Raw genomic sequence first — 22,709 nt, 5'->3', positions numbered from 1 at the left:
GTGAATCGCAGGGTGCCTCAGTGATCAGCCGTGAAACAGTGATTCTGTTTGAATCCCCTTCAAAATCTTAAATGATTCCCTTTGAGCTAAATTGACCTGTTTCCCTTACAATAGTGCCTTTAAAAAAAGAATATCAAAGCACTTTACATAAAAATATGAAATTAAAAGATACAAATAACAGTGCAGGAAGTAAAAAAATAATCAAACAAAAAAATTAAAAAGCTAATATAATAACAAACAAAGTAATCACATAAATCACATAAAAGCTATCCTAAAAAAGTATGTTTTAAGGGACGATTTAAAAACACTAAGGGATTCAACATTCCTAATCTCAGAGGGTCAGGCAATTCCACAACCTAGGAGCCATAGGAGAAAAATGCTGATCACCCAAGTTTTTAGCCATGTTGTTTGGACAGTTAAAAGACCAGCTTCAGAAGAGCGTAGAGCATGAGTAGGAGTGTAGGGGGTTAAAAGCTCACACAAATATTGAGGTGGCAAATTATTCAAGGCCTTATAAATGAGCATGAGAATTTTACAATCAATACGAAAACTAACAGGAAGCCAGTGCAATTTTTCCAGGATAGGTGTGACCTGCTCCCTTGCACTGGCCCTAGTTAGAATTCTAGCAGCTGAATTTTGTACCAACTGTAATTTACGTAGGGTAGCTTTATAAACTCCATCCAGCAAAGCGTTACAATAATCAATACATGAAAAAACAAAAGTGTTGATTAACTTTTCAGCCACAGAGAAAGTCAACATGGGACATAATATGGCAATGTTTCTGAGATGAAAAAATTATGCTTTGACTGTGTTACGAACATGATGGTCAAATGTTAAATTGGTGTCAAATATCACCTCCAGACTTTTTAGTTTAGTTTGGAATTGTAAAGCAGAGCCATCCACACTTAAGGTTATGGACTCTGCTTTATGCAATTGATAAGGTGAACCAATAAGCATCACTTCAGTCAATGTTTGGACAGAGAAAATGTTTAGACATCCATTTTTTAATCTCAGTAAAACATTAAGAAAGAAGAGACACAGGCATATTGACATCAGGTTTTGAATGTATATAGATCTGAGTGTCATTGGCATAAAAGTGAAAGTGAAAGACCAAGAGTTCTTAAAAGTTGGCCAAATGGAAAAATGTAAATACTAAAAAAGTAAAGGGCCCAAAAATGATCCCTGTTTTAAGTGCTGCTGGCACAGCACCGGTGCACAGAGAGTTACTGATAATTCTCAAAACAACAGGAGAGAGGGAATCAAAATATGATTTAAAAAGACAAGATGGTATCGGATCAACTCTGGAAGTTGATAAGTACCCTTATCATGGCCAGGAGTGCTGTTCCCTACTCATGTGAATCATGTTCCTTTGTCATGGCCAGGAGAGCCGTTGCTCCTCCATGGAGACATCCCTCTCCAGTACTCTGGTGGTCGTTAGCTCCACCTTGGTTGCTCTTGTTTCTGTCATGGCTCCCCCTTTCTCCACCAAGGTTTAAATACGGTGTGAGGACACGCCTTTGGGGAGGGGGGAGTACTGTCACATTCTCAGTCACCATCCCAGAACATCATTTCCCAGCAGCCTGCCTGGTTCAAACCTGCACCCTGTCCCTAATCAGCACACCTGTTATTGATTACCTCATTTCCCCATGCTATATATACACACTCTCCTCAATCACTCATCAGCTGGTCTCAAGGTTACAAGCTACTCAGATGGTCCCTTGCCTACCTGTCAGCCTGTCGATCCTATGATTCTCTGCTATCCATTGAACGACTAGAATTTTCAACCCAGATAATCTGCTTCCGTTGATCCCCTCAGTTTTCATTCTCCTATGTTGGAAGTTCTCCTCAGTTGCCTTAAACTTACCTGCTTGTTTAAATCTGCCTTTTTATTGTCATTATGTAGAGTAGAAGTACAGACCTGCTGCAATCTGGAATTGAACTGCTGGTTTCGTCTGGTCAGAGGAGAACTGGCCCCCCGACTGAGCCTAGTTTCTCCCAAAGTTTTTTTTCCATTCTGTCACCGATGGAGTTTTGGTTCCTTGCCGCTGTCGCCTCGGCTTGCTTAGTTGGGGTCACTTCATTTACAGCTATATCGTTGACTTGATTGCAAATGATTGCACAGGACCCTGGTCAGTCAGGATCTGCGACGGGATGCCGACCCGGATGAAGAGGAGGAAGAGCTCCTGGGCTATGGCCTTTGTTGTTGCCTTCCGGAGGGGAATAGCCTCAGGGTACAGGGTGGCATAGTCCACGATGACCAGGATGTGTTTGTGCCCCTGAGCAGACTTCGGCAGCGGCACCACCAAATCCATCCCAATCCGCTCGAAGGGCACCTCTATGATGGGTAGCGGTATCAGCGGGCTGGGGGGAGGGGTTCGAGGCGACGTCTGCTGGCACGTTGCACAGGCCTGGCAGAATCGACGGACCTCAGCCTCGAGGCCCGGCCAGTGGAATCGGTCACGTAGGCGCTATATGGTGTTTTGAGCTCGTAGGTGGCCTGCCATCGGATGGGCATGGGTGATCTTGATCACCGCCTTTGTATTGCTGTGCGGGACCACCAGCAGGGTCTTCTCCTCCCCCTGCCGCTGGGCGACACAGTAGAGCAGGCCATTTTCCACAATAAAATGTGGTGTTGGGTGGGGTGCCGGCTGAAGCTCCTTCCCCTCGGCAACCCTCACCTGGGCCCAGCAATGTTTGAGGCGATCGTCCTCGTGCTGCTCCCTAGAGAAACCCCCGGTCACCTGCTGAAACAAATCATAGTAGAAGTTAGGGTGAGGGCGGGGAAACTCACCATCCCTGGGACTGTCGGAGGCGAGCAGCACGGGATGTCGCAGGGCCTTCCTGCCGGGCTTCCTGGATGGGCGGTTCCCGGCCGGCTGGCGGGCTGGGTGACGCGGCGAGTAGGCAGTTGAACCCTGGCCAGTCCCTTCCCAGGAGGACCGGTACGGGGAGGTCTCGGACAAGCCCAACGTCTATCAGCGCAGTGGTGGTGACTCGCCGCGCAGGCACTTCCCTGGTGTCGCCGTGCACACAGGTTATGAGGAGCTGGGTCTTGGTGTCGACCCGCGGAGGTAATATGGAGGTCCTGACTAGGCTGACTGCGCTGCCGGAGTCCAGAAGGGCGAGGAGGCCGTCCTTTTAACTTTACTTCAGCCCGTGGTGCGTTTTCGGTGTGCACGGCGCAGCCCGCCAGCCAAGGGGAAGGGCACGTAGGAGGCGGTCGACCACGACGCGGCCAACTCTTGTTCGGTTTCATTCATACTCTTGTATTCCATGATTTGTTGCTGGCGAATGCTCACCTCGGTGAGATGTTTCAGCAGGTCTTCCATCGTCGGGGGAGGAGCGCCACATGGGGAACCAGAGAAGACTTGTGAGGTAGAGACCGTGAGGAAAAAAAACAAAACAAAGAAATCCAAACCAATCCACTCGTAGCACGGGGTGAGGGTTAGGGTCGTCGATGTCCACTTCACTGTTATGCCCGCATTCTCCACCAGTGTGGCGGGGTGAAGTAGGACACGACACGAGGATGAGGGTAAGTTCCCCGAAGGGTGGATTTTATTAAGAGAATCGGTGAACGAACGGGCGATGCTGTGAGGTGGTTTGGGTGTTCGGTGCTCGGTGTCTTGTCTTGAAAGTGCTCTAGTGCAGTGTGGGTCCGTGCTCTCCTGTGGCGTTGGGGCTGGCGGTCACATGCTGCTTTCTAAGGGCAGAGGAAAAGACAATGTTAGCCGAGTCTCGTTGAGACATCTCTTACCTCTCTGCCCGCTTGCGGGGTTTAAATGTGCATCGGCTGATGGCACGCAGGTGTGACCGCTCAGCTCGTGATGAATAGGCGCAGGTGTGTCTGCGCCATTGCCAGGGCGACGCTGCTGAGTGCTCGGGACACGTGTCACAATACATATAAGTGCAGAGTAAGTGAAGCATTTATAAATAGGAATGTAATGTAGGATTATATGTACATTATGAACAATAGTTGGTTGATTGTACAAAAGTATTGTTAAACAATGTTTTCAATGCAAAATATCAGTAGCGGTATAATATTTTTATAGAAATAGTTTACTGTGTTTTGTACAGTAACTACATTAGACAGTTTACAGTGTAATAGCTTGAACAATGTACAGTCTGTGCAAAATACAAGTAGTGCAAATACTGTGTAGTGTCACAGCCCGGAGGAAGAAGCTCTTCCTCAGCCTACTAGTGCGAGAGCGTAGGCTCCTGTAACGCCTTCCGGATGGAAGGAGGGTGAAAAGTCCTTGGTTAGGGTGAGAGGCATCCTTGATGATGTTTCTTGCCCTGCCCAGGCAGCGCTTGTGATAAATGTTCTCAATGGAAGTTAACTGGGTGCCAGTGATCCATTGAGCAGTTTTCACCACCCGCTGGAGTGCTTTGCGGTCAGATGCGGAGCAATTGCTGTACCAAACTGACATGCAGTTTGAGAGTATGTTCTCAATGGTACAGTGGTAGAATTCCATAAGGATCCCTGTAAACTTTCTTAAGGCTCCGTAAGAAGTAAAGGCGCTGCTGTGCCTTTTTGACCAGGATGTAGGTGTTTGGGGACCAGGTGAGGTCATCAGAGATATGGATGCCAAGGAACATTTAGTCACATTAGTATAAACATGGTCCAATGTTTTATGTTCCCTTGTAGTGCAGGAGACATTTTGGTGAAATTTAGGAAGAACAGATCTTAAAGTGCAGTGATTAAAGTCCCCAGCAACAATAAAGGCTCCATCCAGGTGCAAGGTTTTTAATTTGCTCATAGCAAGGCAAAGTCCTTTCAAAGGCGCATTAGCATTAGCATCCGGCGGTACATAAACTGCAGCAGCAACAATGCCATGTAAACTCACGTGGTAGATAGAATGGCCTGCATTTGATAATCAGGAACTCCAGATCAGTAGAGCAGTAGGTATCAACAATGACAGAGTCTGTGCACCATGATTTGTTTACATAAATGCATACTCCACCAACCCTTGTTATTACCAGAGGTTGCTGCTACTTTTTGGGAAATCGTTGCAGAGGCATGTTTCAGTGAAGAACATAACATTACAATCCATAAGCCATTTCTGTGTGAGGGTCCAGATCTTTAGTTCATCAGTCGTGTTCATCAGAGACCGTACATTGCCAAGGAAGATGCTGGGGAGAGATTGTCGATGTGGGTTTACCCTTAGCTTAGCACGCAGCCCTACATGCTTTCCCCATCTTGGTTTGGTATGGTACGAATGATCTGCTTGTCCGCAGTGATCTCTGTAGCTCTAGCGGGAGTTCGCTGAAGTTGAAAGGATGATCTAAAACTATGTTGGAACACCATTTGTTGATGTCCAAAAGTGACTGTTTACTATAGCTGTAGTTTGCATAACAGTCACAGCAGCAAATGGTGTTCACTCCAGCAGGAGAAAACAGCAGGCCCTTTTTCTTTTTTGAGGGGTGTTCCTCCCTCGCTGAGGGATAGAACAGCAGGCCCCTGTAGTTATAGCAGCAAAGAGAATTCTCTCCAGCGGGTGAAAATAGCAGGCCCTATTTTTTTTTCTTCTCCATCTTCTCTTTCTCCATCTCCTTCATCTCCTTCTCCTCATTCTCATTCTCCTTCTCCATTTTATGTTCTTCATTAGCTGCATTTCCACTGTCAGGCCAGTGCGAGCCAGGGCTTAAAACGGGCCGGACGGGGCTAATAGCCTCGGACCTGTAGCACAGAGGCCGTCACTAAAACCTGCCCTTAACACACCTCTCAGGAACAACGTCACGCAACCTCATCATTTCACCAACAAATGATGTTTTATTAACAAGATTCGGGAGGAGCGCGTCAGATACTTAGCCTAATCAACACAGGTGGACCATAATCAAGTAATCAATCCAATAGTATAAATATTGCTGACTTACCTCTATCCATTGATGGTTTATCAGCATCCCTCCTCCACCCCATCTCCTCACTTTGAGTTCACTTTATAAATAGACGGGGAAGGGGGGGTACTCTAGGTTCGGGCCATTCCCGAGCTCGGAGCCCTTCCCCGGACAGCACACCAAATATGCATACCACACCTCAGCTAATTATATGTAAGCATGAACTCATGAAAGAGAAGTTAAAGAGAAAACTAAGAAATAAGTCACTGGAACATGCGCGATCACAAAACGAAGATGTTTGGCCGTTTGTTTGCATGCTTTAAGTATTCAAATTCAAAAGCATCGATGTTTTACTATAGAATAAGTGAGACATTGATCATAATGAATTAATTTATCAGGACTCAAAATTAATCACACAGAAATAAATTTATTTCTATTTTATTTATTTTTAACGCTTATGAAAATAGCCTGCTTATTCAGTCGAGTCCGTTTCTGTTTATTTGTAGCCTCAGTAGCCTATATACGTCACATTAAAAATGAATAATATCTCTATTTTTATAAAGCTCCCGAACAAAAAAACATTACATTTTTATGATAGGCTACGTGGAGCTAAACTCTCGAGATGAGATTTACGACAGATTATATAAGTTACTAAATAAATACACGGTTGTGATAGAGAGTTAAGAAGCTGATGTCTTTTTTCTTCAAACGGTCACATTTACAATGTTTACAGTGGCAATGTTAATGTTTAGAGCACAAAGTCTTTTACATCGCTTATAAACATTTCTGCCTTGTATGGTGATCATAATCCACATCGTATCAAGTTATTTCAAACACTCGCTGCTGACTAAGAGTGAGTTTTGAGCTCAACTTATTTTAAAAAGTCTTTAATACTGGCGTTAAACCTTTCTGAAATGATCGGAGCTCTCCAGACGCGGAGAAACTCCACCTTTGTTCATAACTCCTCCTCTAGCCCCAGCTGGCCCGCTTTGGCCCAAGGTTTTCGTCGGGCCAAAAAACCCTGGCTGTTGGCCGGAAGAAGCCCTGACGAGGCACGATCAAGCCCCGGAAGTGACAGTGGAAACGCGACTGGCCCTGGCACACACTAGCACGCCCGCTTTAAGCTCAACAGTGGAAATGCGGCTATTCTCCATTTCATTCTCCTCATTCTTCTCCATCTCCATCTTCTCCTCCATCTTCTCCTTCTCCATCTCCTCGTTCCCCTCTCGAGGGAATTACGGCTGGCATTGTGCAGCAGTGGTTGTCTCAGGAGAACCACGTAGAGAGCTGCTCAGGCTTTTTCGCTGATATAACATCCTGAGTTGTAGGCCTAATGCATCGTTGATACGCTGATGATGACCATCAACCCATTGCTATAAGCGAATTTAAAGGTTATACAATAAATGAAATGCCAAACAAATATACAATAATAAACCTTTGTTTTTATCAAAAGTGAACCATGAAAGCACATAAAATATAAAAAGGTATAACAATTTAACCAGTTTAATAAAATAAATGAAAATTCATAAAATAAAGTAACAGACTGACTCCAATATGTTTTTCCACATCATGCTAAAATGTTCAGACTATGAGACAGTCACACTACCCATAAAGGACTGATATGGAAATAGAATGGTTCCTTCGTTTTGCAGACATGATACTTCAAGTCATGTCAAGTCTGCTTTATTGTCAATTTTTCCACATGTACAGTACATACATACATACAGAGAATTGAAATTGTGTTACTTTCAGAACCTTGGTGCATACAGAAAACACTACCAGTAGAACATTAAATACAGACAAAATGTAAAATACAACTATTCAAATATACAAATAAGTAAATGAAAAAAAGGTAAGTAAAGCATCACAAGGCACATGGCTGATAGAGTGCAAACCATTGAAGTAAACAAACAAATATACTGATTGTAGTGCAAAATAGCTTATTCAGTCTGACCAATGAGCACAAAGTGTCTGGTGCCGGTCATAGTGTGTTAGTGGGAACTAGGGGTGCACTGAGGTTCAGAGTTAAGTGGTGCATGGGGAAAATGAGGGGAGGGGCAAGATCGGGAGGGAGTTCAGCTTCCTGACAGCCTGATGGATGAAGCTGTCCTTCAGTATGCTGGTCCTGGCCTGGAGACTCCGCAGTCTCCTTCCTGATGGCAGCAGACTGAAGAAGCTGTGTGTTGGGTGGGTGGGATCACCTGTGATGCAGAGGGCTTTACAGATGAGACGGGTTCCATAAATGTCATGGAGAGAGGGGAGGGGAGAGATCTTTTCAGCTGCTCTCGCTATGCCCTGAGGTGACTTGCAGCAGGACGCGTTGCAGGCGTGATATCACACAGTGATGCAGCTAGTCAGGATGCTCTCGATGATGCTGCTCACCCTCTCTACAGTCGCACCGTTGATGGTCAGAGGAGCATGCTGAGTGTGCACTCTCCTGAAGTCAACAACAATCTCCTTCATCTTCTCCACATTCAGAGAGAGATTGTTGTCACAGCACCACCCAGCCAGGTGGCTCACTTCGCTCCTGTAGTTTGTCTCATCTCTGTTGCTAACACCACAGTAGTGTCATCTTCTAAGTGAAGAGTGAAGAGGAGGGGGATTAACACACATCCTTGGAGGGCCCCAGTGTTCAGTGTGATGGTGCTGGATGTGTTGCTGCCGACCAGTACTGCCTGAGGTCTTCCAGTCAGAAAGTCTAACAGCCAGTTGCACCGCGAAGTGTTGAGCCCCATCTGGACCAATTTGTGAATGAGCTGTTGAGGGATGATTGTGTTGAATAGTGAACTGAAGTCTACCAACAGCATTCTGAGGTACTTGACTCTGAACTGCTGCTAATCATTATTCTTTTGTTTATAATATTCTAACAATTGGTGCCTGTCTCACACCTAGATTGCCTACACTTCATCATTTCATAGTTATTGTGTTTAGGGCATCTAGGATCTACTTCTAGCCTCCAGCAGCGTGGGGGTGTCGGAATGTTCGAAAACAGTTTACACTCGCTTAGCCTTTTTGAACTTCTTTTTGCCCCCCAAATGAAGAACAAAAACAAACTTCTCTGAAGTATATCGGGGCCTTTACAGGCACAGCTTCTGCTGATTATATCTGAGGCAGAGTCACAATGCAAATGCATCTGGCTAAAGATACACATGATCTTTCAGATTATATTTGGCATACTCCATCATACCTCCAGCTCATTGTTTTAAACTTTAGTCATGTTTTGCATGAGTGCAGTTGTGATTACAGTAATTCCATATTGTGAATGCAGCCTTAATCTAATTTCAAATTACATTGTTAAACTAGTTTATTCCTTTGACACAGATCCAGAGGGTGTGAAGCTGAATCTGCTTGTGTGTGGGAGTAACAGAGAATTAAAATCCTTCACATCAAACCTGATCCTGAAGCAGAGCAAGAGAAGATCAGAGCTGATCTCAGAGTGTGTGAGGAGAGACGTGGAGCTTGATGGACGTCTGATCAGTCTGGTGGAGCTTCCAGCTCTGTTCAACACTCAGCTCTCAGAGGAGGAAGTGATGCGTCAGACTCACCGCTGTGTGTCTCTCTGTCATCCTGGAGTTCATGTGTTCATCCTCATCATTCCTGATGCTCCACTTAATAATGAAGACAGAGCAGAAATAGAGGAGATCCAGAGGATATTCAGCTCAAGAGTCAACAAACACATCATGATCCTCATAAAGCAGAATTCAGAGCATCAGACAGAAGAACTCAATGAAGAAACACAGTCTGTCATTGAGAGATTTGGAGGACGACAACATTTCATCGGCCTCAACACACAAGTGTCTGAGTTGATGAAGAAACTGGAACAGATGGTTGAGGAAAATAGTGGTGTTCGTTTCTCCACAGAGACATTGATGGAGGCACAGATGGAGAAACTGCAGAAATTAGAAGAAATGAAGAAAAGAGTCCATTCATTCGAGACGTGGATTCAGTCACAAGGTAATAATCAGACAACATGCATTGATTAATCACTTTTCATGATGGCTGAAGTCTACACAGACTTGTAAAATAATATTATATTCTGAGTTCCAAAGAAATAATATGATCAGCACATGACGCTTACAAATATTCAATATTCTGATAATCAACAATATTCTCTGATGATCTGTATAATTTACAATATTCACTTGAATATTCTCTTTTATTTGACTATCTTTAGATTCAAGAGAAAGAGAAGGTGATCTGAGGATTGTGCTGCTTGGAAAAACTGGAGCAGGGAAGAGTTCAACTGGAAACACCATCTTAGACAGAGAAGCTTTTACATCAGACTTGTCTGAAGAGTCTGTAACTAAAGTGTGTCAGAAAGAAAAAGCTCAAATCAATGACAGACACGTCACTGTGATCGACACTCCAGGACTGTTTGATACTGAACTCAGTAATGAAGAAATCCAGAGAGAAATCAGCAACTGCATCTCCATGATCCTGCCTGGACCACATGTGTTTCTCTTACTGATTCCACTCGGACGATTCACTGAAGAAGAGAAAACAGCAGTGAAGATCATCCAAGAGATGTTTGGAGAAAACTCTTTAAAGTACACCATAGTGATGTTTACCAATGGAGATAAACTGAGGAATAAAACAATCAAACAGTTTCTGGGAAAACCTGGGTCTGCTTTAAATGAACTGATTGAAGCGTGTGGAAACAGATTCCATGTGTTCAATAATAATGAGACTAGAGACCAAACACAGGTGACTGATCTACTGCAGAAGATAGACAACATGGTGAAAGAAAACGGAGAGAGTTACTACTCATGTAAGATGTTCAGAGAGATGGAGAGAGAAATACAGGAACAACAGAAGAACATACTGATGGAGAAAGTGGAGCAAGTGAACAGAGAAAAAGAAGAACTGATGATGAAACATGAAGAAGAGATAAAGAGAATGAGGATGAAGATGGAGGAAGAACAACAGAATCACGAGAAAGAGAGAAAGAGAAGAGAAGAAGAATTTATTGAGAGAGAAGAACGATATAAAAAAGACATTAAAGAAAGAGAAGAACAAGAGAGAAAAATACGAGAGGAGCTGAAGAGAAAACGAGAGGAATGGGAGAAACAGAAACAACAGGAAAGTCAAAGAAGAGAAGAAGAGGAGGAGAAACAGAGAAAGAGAGAACAGGAAATGACAAATGAATATTATCAGAGACTTAAAGAAGAGAAAGAGAGAAGAATGAGAGAGAGAGAAGATCTTCAGTTCAAACATGAAGAAGAGATGAAGAGAATAAAGTTATTGATGGAGGAAGAAAAACAGAGGCGTGACAAAGAAGAAAAGAGAAGAGAAGAAGAATTTATTGAGAGAGAAAAGCAATATAAAAGAGACATTAAAGAAAGAGAAGAACAAGAGAGAAAAATACGAGAGGAGCTGAAGAGAGAACGAGAGGAATGGGAGAAACAGAAACAACAGGAAAGACAAAGAAGAAAAGAAGAGGAGGAGAAATGGAGAAAGAGTGAACAGGAAATGTGGGATGAATATAATAAGAAACTTAAAAAAGAGAAAGAGAGAATGAAGATGATGATGGAGGAAGAAAGACAGAATTACGATCAAATGAGAAAGAGAATAGAAGAACAGGATGAGAGAAGGAGAAAGATAGAAAAGGAAACATGGGATGAATATTACGAGAAACTAAAACGAGAGAAAGAAAGAAGACTGAGAGAGAGAGAAGAACTTCAGTTCAAACATGTAAAAGAGAGAGAGAGAATGAAGAAGATGATGGAGGAAGAAACACAAAGGCGTAACAAAGACAGAAAGAGAAGAGAAGAAGAATATAGAGAGAGAGAAGAACAATATAAAAGAGACATCAAAGAAAGAGAAGAACAAGAGAGAAAGATAAGAGAGGAGCTGAAGAAAGAACGAGAGGAATGGGAGAAACAGAAACGACAAAAAGATGAAGAGGAGAAAGAAAGTTTTAGATTTAATGAACTTCATACAGGAACTCCTGAGGCTCAGCACACAAACAGTAAGTCAAAACAATTACCAGCTAATTTTAAAATATAAATTTGCAAAAAAAATCAATATAGAATGACTGAATATATAATCATCAGTTTCACAAGCAGCATTTAGGAATCTAGAAACGACAGATAAATAACTTGTAAACACTTTAACCAGAGACTTAAGTTGACTCAGACTCAGAATTGAATGATATTTGGGACCAAGTCATTGTCTCTAGGCTTTGTATTCAAGTCTCAAATCTTGTGTTCTGGTTAAATGTTGCAATGTGGTTAAAAACTAGACACTTGTGATATACAGTTGAGGTCAGAATTATGAACCTCACTAGTAAATATGAGCAAGGAAGACTGTGAAGATAAATCTGTAAATGTCTGTGTAGATTATCCTTTTGATCTTTCACCCCAAGGAATATTCAGGGTAAACAGTTAGCTTATATTTCATTTAAAGGGTTACTCCAGCCCAAAATGTTAATTTTGTCATTAATCTAGGTTATATGAAGCGACGGGAACACTTTTTAAAAAATAACTAAGATGATACAGGTGATACAGAAAAGCATACACAGCATATGGTGATATGGAGAGACACAGAGGAGAACATTGACAAAGGAATTGTTGAATAAAGTTGTTATTTTTGTTTTCTTCGCTTAAAAAAAATGTTCCTGTCACTGCAGATAACCCTGATTGCATGTCTGATAGCAGATGGAGTATTCTAATGAAAACTATAATACTTTTTATGCATGGCCGTAGCCAGGCTTTGCAAATTATTGAGGTCCAGGTGGTTTCTATAATAACCCCCTTATTATAGAATTATGCTATAATAACCCTGATAAATACAGCTAATTATATACTCTTTAACACTTGAAAGGAGACAGAAATGTAGATGTTTTTGGAGGGATGCTCATTTTTAAATCATACCCTATTAATTGCATCAAAGTTTGTTAATACTATATTTATGGGGTGGATAATTTTATCAGTTGTTTATTATTCATGCAAACATACATATTGCCCACCAAACATGTTATTTTCGGATAGTCAAGATTATAAAAAGACATTACCTGACAGTCAGCTCCAGTGTTGCAGAAGGTAAAGCATGTGTCATACACATTTTGACGTGATCGACCGGGGTTCGAATCTGCTTTTTTCCCCTCCCTTTTCAAATTTCAAATCACATCAGAAAAGCATTTTATTTTATGAGGAGTTTAGCAGGAAATTAGTCAATCAGAGAACAAATTTTATTTTTGAACATTCCAAGGTCTGGATCTCGGTGAGCTCATAGCTGGCTATGGCCATGCTTTTATGGACCTTGACACTGTTATTTACTTGGCCGTTTATGGGACAGTCACAGGCCTCCAGGTTTTCATCCAAACTATATTAAATTGTGTTCCGAAGATGAACAAAGCTTTTACGGGTGTGGAACGACATGGTGGTAAGACATTAATGACAAAATTGTCATTTTGGGGTGGAGTAACCCTTTAATGGAGCCCTGTGTAATGGATGTGGATTGGTGACCCAAAACATACTGAGAACCGCTGAAATGGACTGCTGCAAATAGTTTACATTTTGTGTTTGAGTTTAACACTTTTTCTTTAGGGTCAGTTGTTAATCTCTAAACTCTATTATTGTCATTTTTAGATGATGAAGATTCAGCATCAGATGCAGGATGTTTGAGAATCTTGCTGTTTGGGAGGACAGGAAGTGGAAAGTCTGCCACAGGAAACTCTATCCTCAAAACAAATGTGTTTCACAGTGAAGCCAGTTCACGTTTGGTGACCACTACTTGCACAAAGGTAACTGGTGAAGTTGATGGTCGATCAGTAGCTGTTATTGATACTCCAGGACTCTTTGACCCCTCACTGACAAAAGAACAAGTGCAGGAAGAAATAATGAAGTGTGTTTCTCTGTCAGCTCCTGGACCTCATGTGTTTATTATTGTGTTGAGTTTGGGAAGATTCACTCAAGAGGAGAGACACACTTTAGACATGATCAAGATGATCTTTGGCCCAAAAGCAGCAGATTTCTGCATTGTTCTCTACACCAGAGGAGACAAACTGAGAAATCAATCAATAGAACAATATATGGAGAACAATACTGAACTCAAGAAACTGATCAGAGACTGTGGAAACAGATTCCTGGCTTTCAACAACACAGAAACACAAGACCAGACACAAGTTACTCATATGTTCAATATGATAGACAAGGTGAAGAGATCGAATCAGGGCCGATATTTCACTAATGAGATGTTTGAGGAGGCAGCGATCTCCATTAAACAGAGAATGAAAAAGATAGACGATAATGAAAGGAAAAATCAGGCTCAAATTAAAGAATTAAAAGCCAAATATGACGTGCAATTAAAAAAAAACATGAGAACAAGACTGGAGGAGAAGAAACAAAAGATAGATGCGGAAAGAGAGAGACTGAAGAAGAAGTTCATAAAACAAGAGGAAACACTCAGAATAGAGTTTGAGAAGAAAGAAGAATCAGATCAGAAGAAACGAGAGACAGAAGATCAGAAACGATCTGAAGAAGAGAAACAGCAAAGAGATGAATATAAACAAAGAATAGAGGAGATGAAGAGAGAGATTGAAGATCAGAGAATACAGTATGAAGAAGAGATAAAAGAAAAAGAAGAAGAAGAGAGAAAGAGAGAGGAAGAATATAAAAGAGATCAAGAAAATATGAAAAATGATCACAAACAAATCATGACAGAGTTAAGAAAAGAACAGGAAAAGGAAATAAAAAAGAGAGATTCAGAGGAACAAATGATGAAGAAACAAGAAGAGAAAGACAGAGAAGAATGGATGAGAAAAATAAAAAAGACTGAAAATGACAAAGAGACTCAAGAAGAAATTAAACGACAGATGAGAGAATGGGAGGAAGAGAAGAAACAACAGATAAGAGAGAGAGAGGAAGAGGAAAGAGAGAGAAAAGAGAGACACGAGAAACAGCTGAGAGAAAATCAAGAAGAACTGGAGGACAAGAGAAAGACATTTGAAAGAGAGAGAGAAGAAGAAGAACAGATAATGGAAAAGGAGAGAGAGAGACAGAAAACAGAGAGAGAACAGAAGAACAGAGAATATGACGAAATGATAAATGAAATGGAAAGACATTCTGAGCAGCTGGAGCGAGAGAGAAAAGAAGAGTGGAAGAGAAGAAAACAAAAGAATGAAGAAAGACGAGTGGAGAAAAGAAAGAGATGGGAGAAAATGATGGAAGATCTGAAACAAGAGCAAGAAGAGGAGATCAAGAGAAGAGAAAGAGAGGAGAGAGAAATAATAGACAGAGAAGAAAAAGAGTATAATGAAATGAAACAGAAACATGAAGAAGAAATAGAGAAGATGAAAAAGAAATATGAAGATGAAGTCAGAAAACAAAGAGAAGAACTGAATCATTTCAGAGAGAAAGTAGATCAGCAGGTTCAGGAGCTCAAGGAGAGACTTGAAGAGTTTCAAAAACAACTAAATGAAGCGAAAAGATTAAGAGAGGAGCTAGAAAGTAAAGAGAGGGAGCTAAAAAATAAAGACAGTGAGCTAAAAGGTAAAGATGATAAAGTGAAAAGTTTAGAAAAGGACCTAAAAAATAAACGGTCATGTCATGTCATGTGAAATTTTATTAAACATTACTGATGAGCCAAATAATTGGCACTGGTCTTCAGTAGTAAATGTGAAGGGTCTCACTTTATCGCTCTTTCTCTCTAGTGTAAGTGAGCGACTGTATCTGTATCTGTTCACATCTGCTCCTTACACTTAGGGTGCTTTCACACGTGGTTCACTTGCCTGGTCCGAACCCGAGTTCGATTGCCCCCCCTCCCCCTGCCCCCGCTGGACTGTGTTCATATTATAATAATTTAGACTGAACCCCAGTTCGCTTGCTTCATCAAGACAGCAGCTGTTTACCCTTTTGCTTAGTAACGACAGAGCAGGAGAAGGCGGTAAATGCATAACATTACTCTCTGCACTTTTATGTATTAATGTTTTGTTTACAAAGTTTCGGTACATAACAGCACTTGTGTCTGTCTTACAAATTTACTGCAAATGCTCTAAAGAACACTGAAAGTGAACAGAAAGTGCTAGTGTGAAAACACCCTTACACATCTGTTACTCATACAGTGCTGCAAACACAGCGTCAAATACCAGAAAACTATTTCACTGCTGGTTCCCTCCAGATTTTCCTATGGGCTTTTATATATTTTCGATTTGTGAGTGAAATAAGGTCTGTTGTAAACCTAAAAGAGCATTTTGCCTTTACAAAATAAATTGCACACACCCCAAACATGCTAAGTTTTTATTCAAAACATACAAAACCGATTCCAAAAAAGTTGGGACACTGTACAAATTGTGAATAAAAACAGAATACAATGATCTGGAAGTTTCAAATTTCAATATTTTATTCAGAATACAACATAGATGACATATCAAATGTTTAAACTGAGAACATTTATAATTTTAAGGGAAAAATAAGTTGATTGTAAATTTCATGGCATCAACACATCTGAGAAAACTTGGGACAAGTCCATGTTTACCACTGTGTGGCATCCCCTCTTCTTTTTATATCAGTCTGCAAACATCTGGGGACTGAGGAGACAAGTTGCTCAAGTTTAGGAATAGGAATGTTGTCCCATTCTTGCCTAATACAGGCTTCTAGTTGCTCAACTGTCTTAGGTCTTCTTTGTCGCATCTTCCTCTTTATGATTCACCAAATGTTTTCTATGGGTGAAAGATCTGGACTGCAGGCTGCTCATTTCAGTACCCGGATCCTGCTTCTACGCAGTCATGATGTTGTAATTGATGCAGTATGCGGTCTGGCATTGTCATGTTGGAAAATGCAAGGTCTTCCCTGAAAGAGACGACGTCTGGATGGGAGCATGTTGTTCAATTATAAAACCCCAGAGGAAAATCTGGAGGCACCAGCAGTGAACTAGTCTTGTGTGTCTGTAGACCTCCTACAGTTTAGTTAGTGTAATTCACTGTCAAAAAGAAGAAAAATAGAAGCCACTGGCCTCATTAAACATCACTGTGCCATCAGATTGATTGTAAAACTGATAATTTAAAAAAAATTGAAGACCTTGACAAGGTGTTTGATTAGAGTTGGAACAACATGATGAAACAACATGAATTATATCAGAAATTAAATGACAAAAAGACACATAAAAAAACAAACTCAATGAATGCAAGAAGAAAGAACTAAAGTAAGTAACTGAATATGCATTATTCTGGGATTCATTTTATGTGTAATCTGACATTTCACAAATTAATTTTGTCAATATTGGAATCATTTATTATACATTTTAACCATGTGATCATTTATTATTAAATTACGTGCATTCCTTGTTATTGATGTTTAGTCTTGTGATTGTGTGTCGTTTCAAGTTATATTTGAGAATGTCTCCATTTCAAGGTTTTTAATCTTGAACGATGTTGACAGGAAGATTTGAAGCAGTCATTTTCCAGTATTTCTGATGTGGAGTCTCAATCTAACACTGATTACAATGATACTTCTAAATCATAACTAACAATTTAGAGCGAATTATAAAGGACGGTTTTATTTTCTTTGGATGTTGTTTTCATTGTAACATGATCATCTGAAAATTATTCTAAAATTATTCTTTATTTCCACATATTCAGTTATATGCAATAAACTTCCTCATTAACACAGATCATGTGCTGCTGTTAGTCCTTCATCAATGAGATTCTCAACATTTTACAAACCATTTAACAATATATTCTGATCAGTTATCATTTTGTTTGTAAAGAAATATTCACCACTAAAAGTGTTCATTACAAAACAAGCTGCTCCTACATGAGCACCACCATCACAGATACTACATTTAACACTATATACTTTCTACATATTGAGAAATTAAACTATGTAGAAAGTCATTTTTAACATAAATGAAACTCTAATAATCCCATAACTAATGTTTTACAAACAGGGCAACCAGTAGGCTACATTAGAAATAAATCGAAAGTTTGACTTTAAAAACTTTCTCTTTTTTTCTCACGGTTTACTTAATTCATAAATACAGTCATGTGAAAAAGTTAGGACACCCGCTTAAATGCCATGATTTTCCTTATCAGGACAAAAATTATCTGGTCCTTGGTAGGTCCTAAAATTGGGAAAATAAAACCCCAGATAAACAACAACAACAACACATGACATATCACACAGTGTCATTATTATTTAGTAAAAATGCAGCCAAAGTGGAAAAGCCATGTGTGAAAGTTTGGACACATGTACTATTAACATAGGAAATTAAGAGAGTAAGTGGTCAGACACTGCTGATCAAACACCTTTGATTAACTGATCATCAGTAAGTGTGAGCAGCTCTATAAAAGCTCTATAAAATCATACTACATGTGCTTTCTCACTGCTACGCTACAATAAACATCTTCATCAAGATCTTCAATGTCCTAATAACCTTTTCTTACATTGGCGAGCCAGCCAGGAGGTAATCCCCAAAAAATCAGGCAAAGGGTAAGCGGTTTTTTCGTCTCTGTTGTTTTTGTCAGGGAAACCCCTCATTTTATTTTTTGTAATTAGTATTTTATTGAGTTTCAGAACATCACTGATACATGTAATCAACATTGTATTCAACTTACAATTGACATCTGAACATGTATGCCATAGTGATGATACATTTTAAATGAACATAAATAATATAATTAGACAAAAAGGAGTAATGGAAATATAAAAAAAAGAGAAAAAAAAATGATAAAATGTACATATTTCAAAAGTGTCACGCTCTCATCTGGTAGCAATATATTGCACATACTTTTCCGCCCTATCCTGATGTTGTCGTATGATGCCATTTTCGCCAAATCGGTGCTCCACTCCTAAAAGGAGGGCTCACCTGGGGCCTTCCAGTTTCTCATTATTATTTGTTTTCCTACCATTATACTGGTCTGAATAAAGTCCGCTGCTCCACAATTCGAAGTCATTTGTAGATAATTTAAAACATACAGCTTCGGGCAGAACTCCAAACTAGTCCGGTTAATGTTTTCAATGCGGTCATGAATCTTTAGCCAATAGTTCTTAATCATAGGACATTCCCAGACCAGATGAAAAAGTTCCTTCCTGAGCTGCAGCATTTCCAGCATTCTGCATTATCCCTCAGCTTCAGTCTAAACAGCCTAGTCCAATAGAAGCGATAACGAATCTTAAACTGGATTAATCTAATTTTAATGTCTCTTGAAACCCTCTTAATGTTTTCACAGATACAATCCCACTCTTTATGTGTGATGTCAATGTTCAAATCTGCCGACCAAATTAACATTGTTGCATTAGATATGGTGACTGTCTGTTGGAATAACATCGGATAAAAGATAGCAGCTTCATGCCCCAAACCCATTATTTTTGTAGTCTGAGAGAGAAGGTTTGATTGCTGAGGTTCTATTTCTTTCCCTATGACAGTAACTACCAGGTGTCTCATTTGTAGATACTATTTTGTAGAAATTATTTATGGGCAAATTGTATTCAACAGCCAACCTTTCAAATGACTTTATACTATCCCTCTCATATAGGTTTGCTAGTGTAATAATTACAAATACAAGATTCAGAATTTAGATAGACATTAATATTAAAAGCTTCAGAAAACTTCTTCCACACATTACAGAGGTTGGATATGATAGGGTGAGATTTTAATTTGGAGGGTATACTGCTAGACAGAGCATTTATAGGGAAAAGTGGGGAGAACAATCTCCGTTCAATCTCAAACCAGGGAGGGGCTCTCTCAGGTGACAGTGTCCACTGAGCTATATGTCTCAAGCAGAAGGCATAATGATACAGGGCTAGCTTGGGGAGACCCAAGCCACCCCTTATTGATTGGCACCTGAACCCTTTCTAATTTTATACTTGCACATTTTCCATTCCATAAGAACTTTTCCATTCCATTTCGACCAGTTGACTTTATTCCCTGATATCTTGGAGAACGACTCAATAATGTCCAATAGTGCTGGGACAGATATGCCTGGGTCCGAAGCAAGCCACAAAATATTGTCCACATAAAGCAGAAGCTTATGTGTAGACTCATTAATTTTAACTTCATGAATATTCTGATTCTTGCAAATAGCTGCCGCAAGAGGCTCCAGAGCTAAACAGAAAAGACCTGGCGACAGTGCAGAGCCCTGCCGAGTACCTCTAAGAAGTGTGAAAAAAGAGGAAATCAGACCATTTGTTCTCATCCCAACCTGTGGGTCTTTGTAAATAATATCTATCCATCTGAGAAATGTTTGACCAAATCAAAAAGTTTTAAGCGTAAGAAACATATGCCTCCATTCTAGCCTATCAAACGCTTTCTCAGCGTTCAGTGATATAGCTGCTGTTGGATCATTGGTGTCCCGTACTGACCACATAATATTTATAAGACGTCTCACATTATCAGAAGAATTTCTTTGTCCAATAAAGCCCACTTGATCAGAATGAATAAGTGACCCAAGTGTTTTATCAAATCTATTTGCAATTATTTTAGTTAAAAGTCTACAATCAACAGATATTAAACTTATTGGACGATAGTTTTTACAGTCAGTCAGGTCCTTTTCTTTTTTCAGTATAAGTGTGATAATTGCTTGGTTTAAGGAGGGAGGTAATTTGCCAGATTTAAAAATCTAAGTTCTCTTTTTGCGAGACACTCAGCTAATGAAGGTTTAATTTGTTGAGAAGTACCATTATCTCTTTGTCTGTAGCAGTATTTACAGATATATAAAGATTTTATAAAATATCTTAAATACATCATTTATTTCCTTAGATTTGGTTGCCAGGCTTCCATCCCCAGTCATCACTGCTGATATCGAAGATTTGCACTTTTTTGTTTGATGTACCAAGCCAAAAATGTTCCTGCTTTATCCCCAGATTCAAAAATAGTCTGGCTGGCCCTGAACAGAATAGATATTCAGTTTTTTGGATATTATAATATTATATTCATATTTAAGGTGGGTCAATTTTTTAAAAATAGGTTCAGATATATTCCTTTTAAATTTAGCTTCAGTGTTTTTAATTCTCCTTTCTAGATCTGTGAGTTTAGCATTATTGACTTTCTTATAAAAAGAATATTGAATAATAAATCCCCTTAGAAAGGCCTTCATGGCCTCCCAGGCCACTATGGCAGAGCACTATAGCCTATAGCCTAATCTGGGCTCAGAAGTCTTCCTTAAATCCCACATTTTGTAATAAAGATGAATTAAAATGTCACATCTGTGATCTTTTTTTTTCTTGATATGGGGTCATTTGTAATCTGACCATAGCATGGTCCGTCAACAGAATGCTATCCATAAAACAGGATAGTGTGGCAGACAACAAGAAGCTGGAAATTAGAAAAAAAAAATTATGGGCTCCTGAATAAAAAGTATAATCTCTATCCATTGGGTGGTTCAGCCTCCACACATCTATTAGACCCATAGATGAACACATTCTCTTAACTAGCAAGACTGAGTCAGGCATTCTACTTAACCCTTTCGAGTCGATTAACGCGTATATGCATTATGAGTCACTTTCTCCTGATAACCCCGAAAAGAACTTAAATTACACTTTCAGTTTTGATCAGACAGATTAGAGCAATACATCAAATTAATATAATAATAATAATGATAATAATGATGATAATTTTGTGAATGGAGCAATGATGCAAAAAAAAAATCAGCTTTGAAAGTCAGCTTTGATTGTTCCTAATAAACTGTTTAACTGCACTCACAAATGAATATTAAATTATGTTGTGGGATAATTAAATATATTCTAAATAAACTACAAACATAAAATTATATAGATTTATTTTGTCCTCACATTCTTTCTTGTAACTCCTCCCTCTGGAACTGCCCTGGGAAGAGAGGTTAGCCACATCCTACCAACTGAAAAAAGCAAAGTACCAGGACCTGGTTGACGAAGCTGCTGTAAAAGGGTGGCATGCAACCAGCAACCAACAAGATGGCTGTGGCTGAAGAGAGCCCACAGTTGGAACCCTTCTGCAGGTGAAGGCTAGCCGCTCTTCGCTGCCCCACTCAGGCGAGGTGTTCAGGTTAAGGGGTGAAACACCTGAGACCCTGAGATCCCTGCTGATGATGCGCAAGGGTTCCAACAACGTGGATGCTCTAAAGAATAACATCTCAGAAGATCTACATCCATACCATAGTAACCATAGTTAGTATAGTTCCTACGGTTGCAGCTTGTGGCAAAGCATCTCTGATGTTTACTTCACCTAAGATCCATGGTGCAACATAAATTATACACATTAACAAGAAAAAAAAAGAAAAAGAAAAAGAAAAGGGAAAAAAATAATAATATCAACCATTAATGATATTAATAACCAACAGACTGCAATTCAATCTGGCACAACAAAAATAGAACCAATAACATTATTGAGATCAAACAAAAAAGTGAATCTCTTAGGTCCATGACTTATGGAACAAGGACAGCCTAAAGGCCCACTGTCCTGACTATCGTATACAAAATTGTGATCAGATATTAGATTAAGCAAAAAATAGGGATTTCTCTACAAAAAAAAAATTGTCGGCAACACATTCCCAGTCTATGAAAAATACACACTCAATAATCAGCTTCAAAATGATTTGTGAAGTACAGAACCGGTAATTTGAATTGATCTGGCCAAGTCCAAAAAAACAGAGGTCTGCCAATTCACATATATACACCCATTATCTCACATACTGTTACTTTTCAGAACGTAGAGAGAGAGAGAAAGATGGCTCCAAGATGGCTTGACAATCTTTGTATTGTAGCATGTACGCCACAATCGTTCGACCATAATTCTTTTCCCCCACTTTCAGTCGTGTCCTGATCCTATGATCTCGATTCCCCCCGGGGTTGGATCAATGTCAAGGGTCGTTAAAATAAACTGAGTTAAAATAAACTCAGCCCCCTCTGGTATCCTCACGACTCTGAGGTTGTTGCGTCGGGATCTGTCTTCAGCTATGG

General features: G+C 40.0%; 1 protein-coding gene across 1 annotated transcript in view; it reads left to right on the top strand.

Moving 5' to 3' along the window:
• Positions 1-15,754, top strand: part of LOC132131923 (trichohyalin-like) — a 56,543-nt gene extending 40,789 nt beyond the window's left edge. Inside the window, exons 4-7 of the mRNA XM_059544096.1 lie at positions 9,157-9,789; positions 10,010-11,803; positions 13,425-15,284; positions 15,327-15,754. Coding sequence (XP_059400079.1) covers positions 9,157-9,789; positions 10,010-11,803; positions 13,425-15,284; positions 15,327-15,394 — 4,355 coding nt within the window. The 3' untranslated portion in view covers positions 15,395-15,754. The remainder of the gene's footprint in view (positions 1-9,156; positions 9,790-10,009; positions 11,804-13,424; positions 15,285-15,326) is intronic.
• Positions 15,755-22,709: the final 6,955 nt, after the last annotated feature.

The sequence above is a fragment of the Carassius carassius genome, chromosome 48 (assembly GCF_963082965.1).
Source record: "Carassius carassius chromosome 48, fCarCar2.1, whole genome shotgun sequence".
Classification (NCBI taxonomy): domain Eukaryota; kingdom Metazoa; phylum Chordata; class Actinopteri; order Cypriniformes; family Cyprinidae; genus Carassius; species Carassius carassius.
This window is presented reverse-complemented; position numbering and strand designations above follow the sequence as displayed.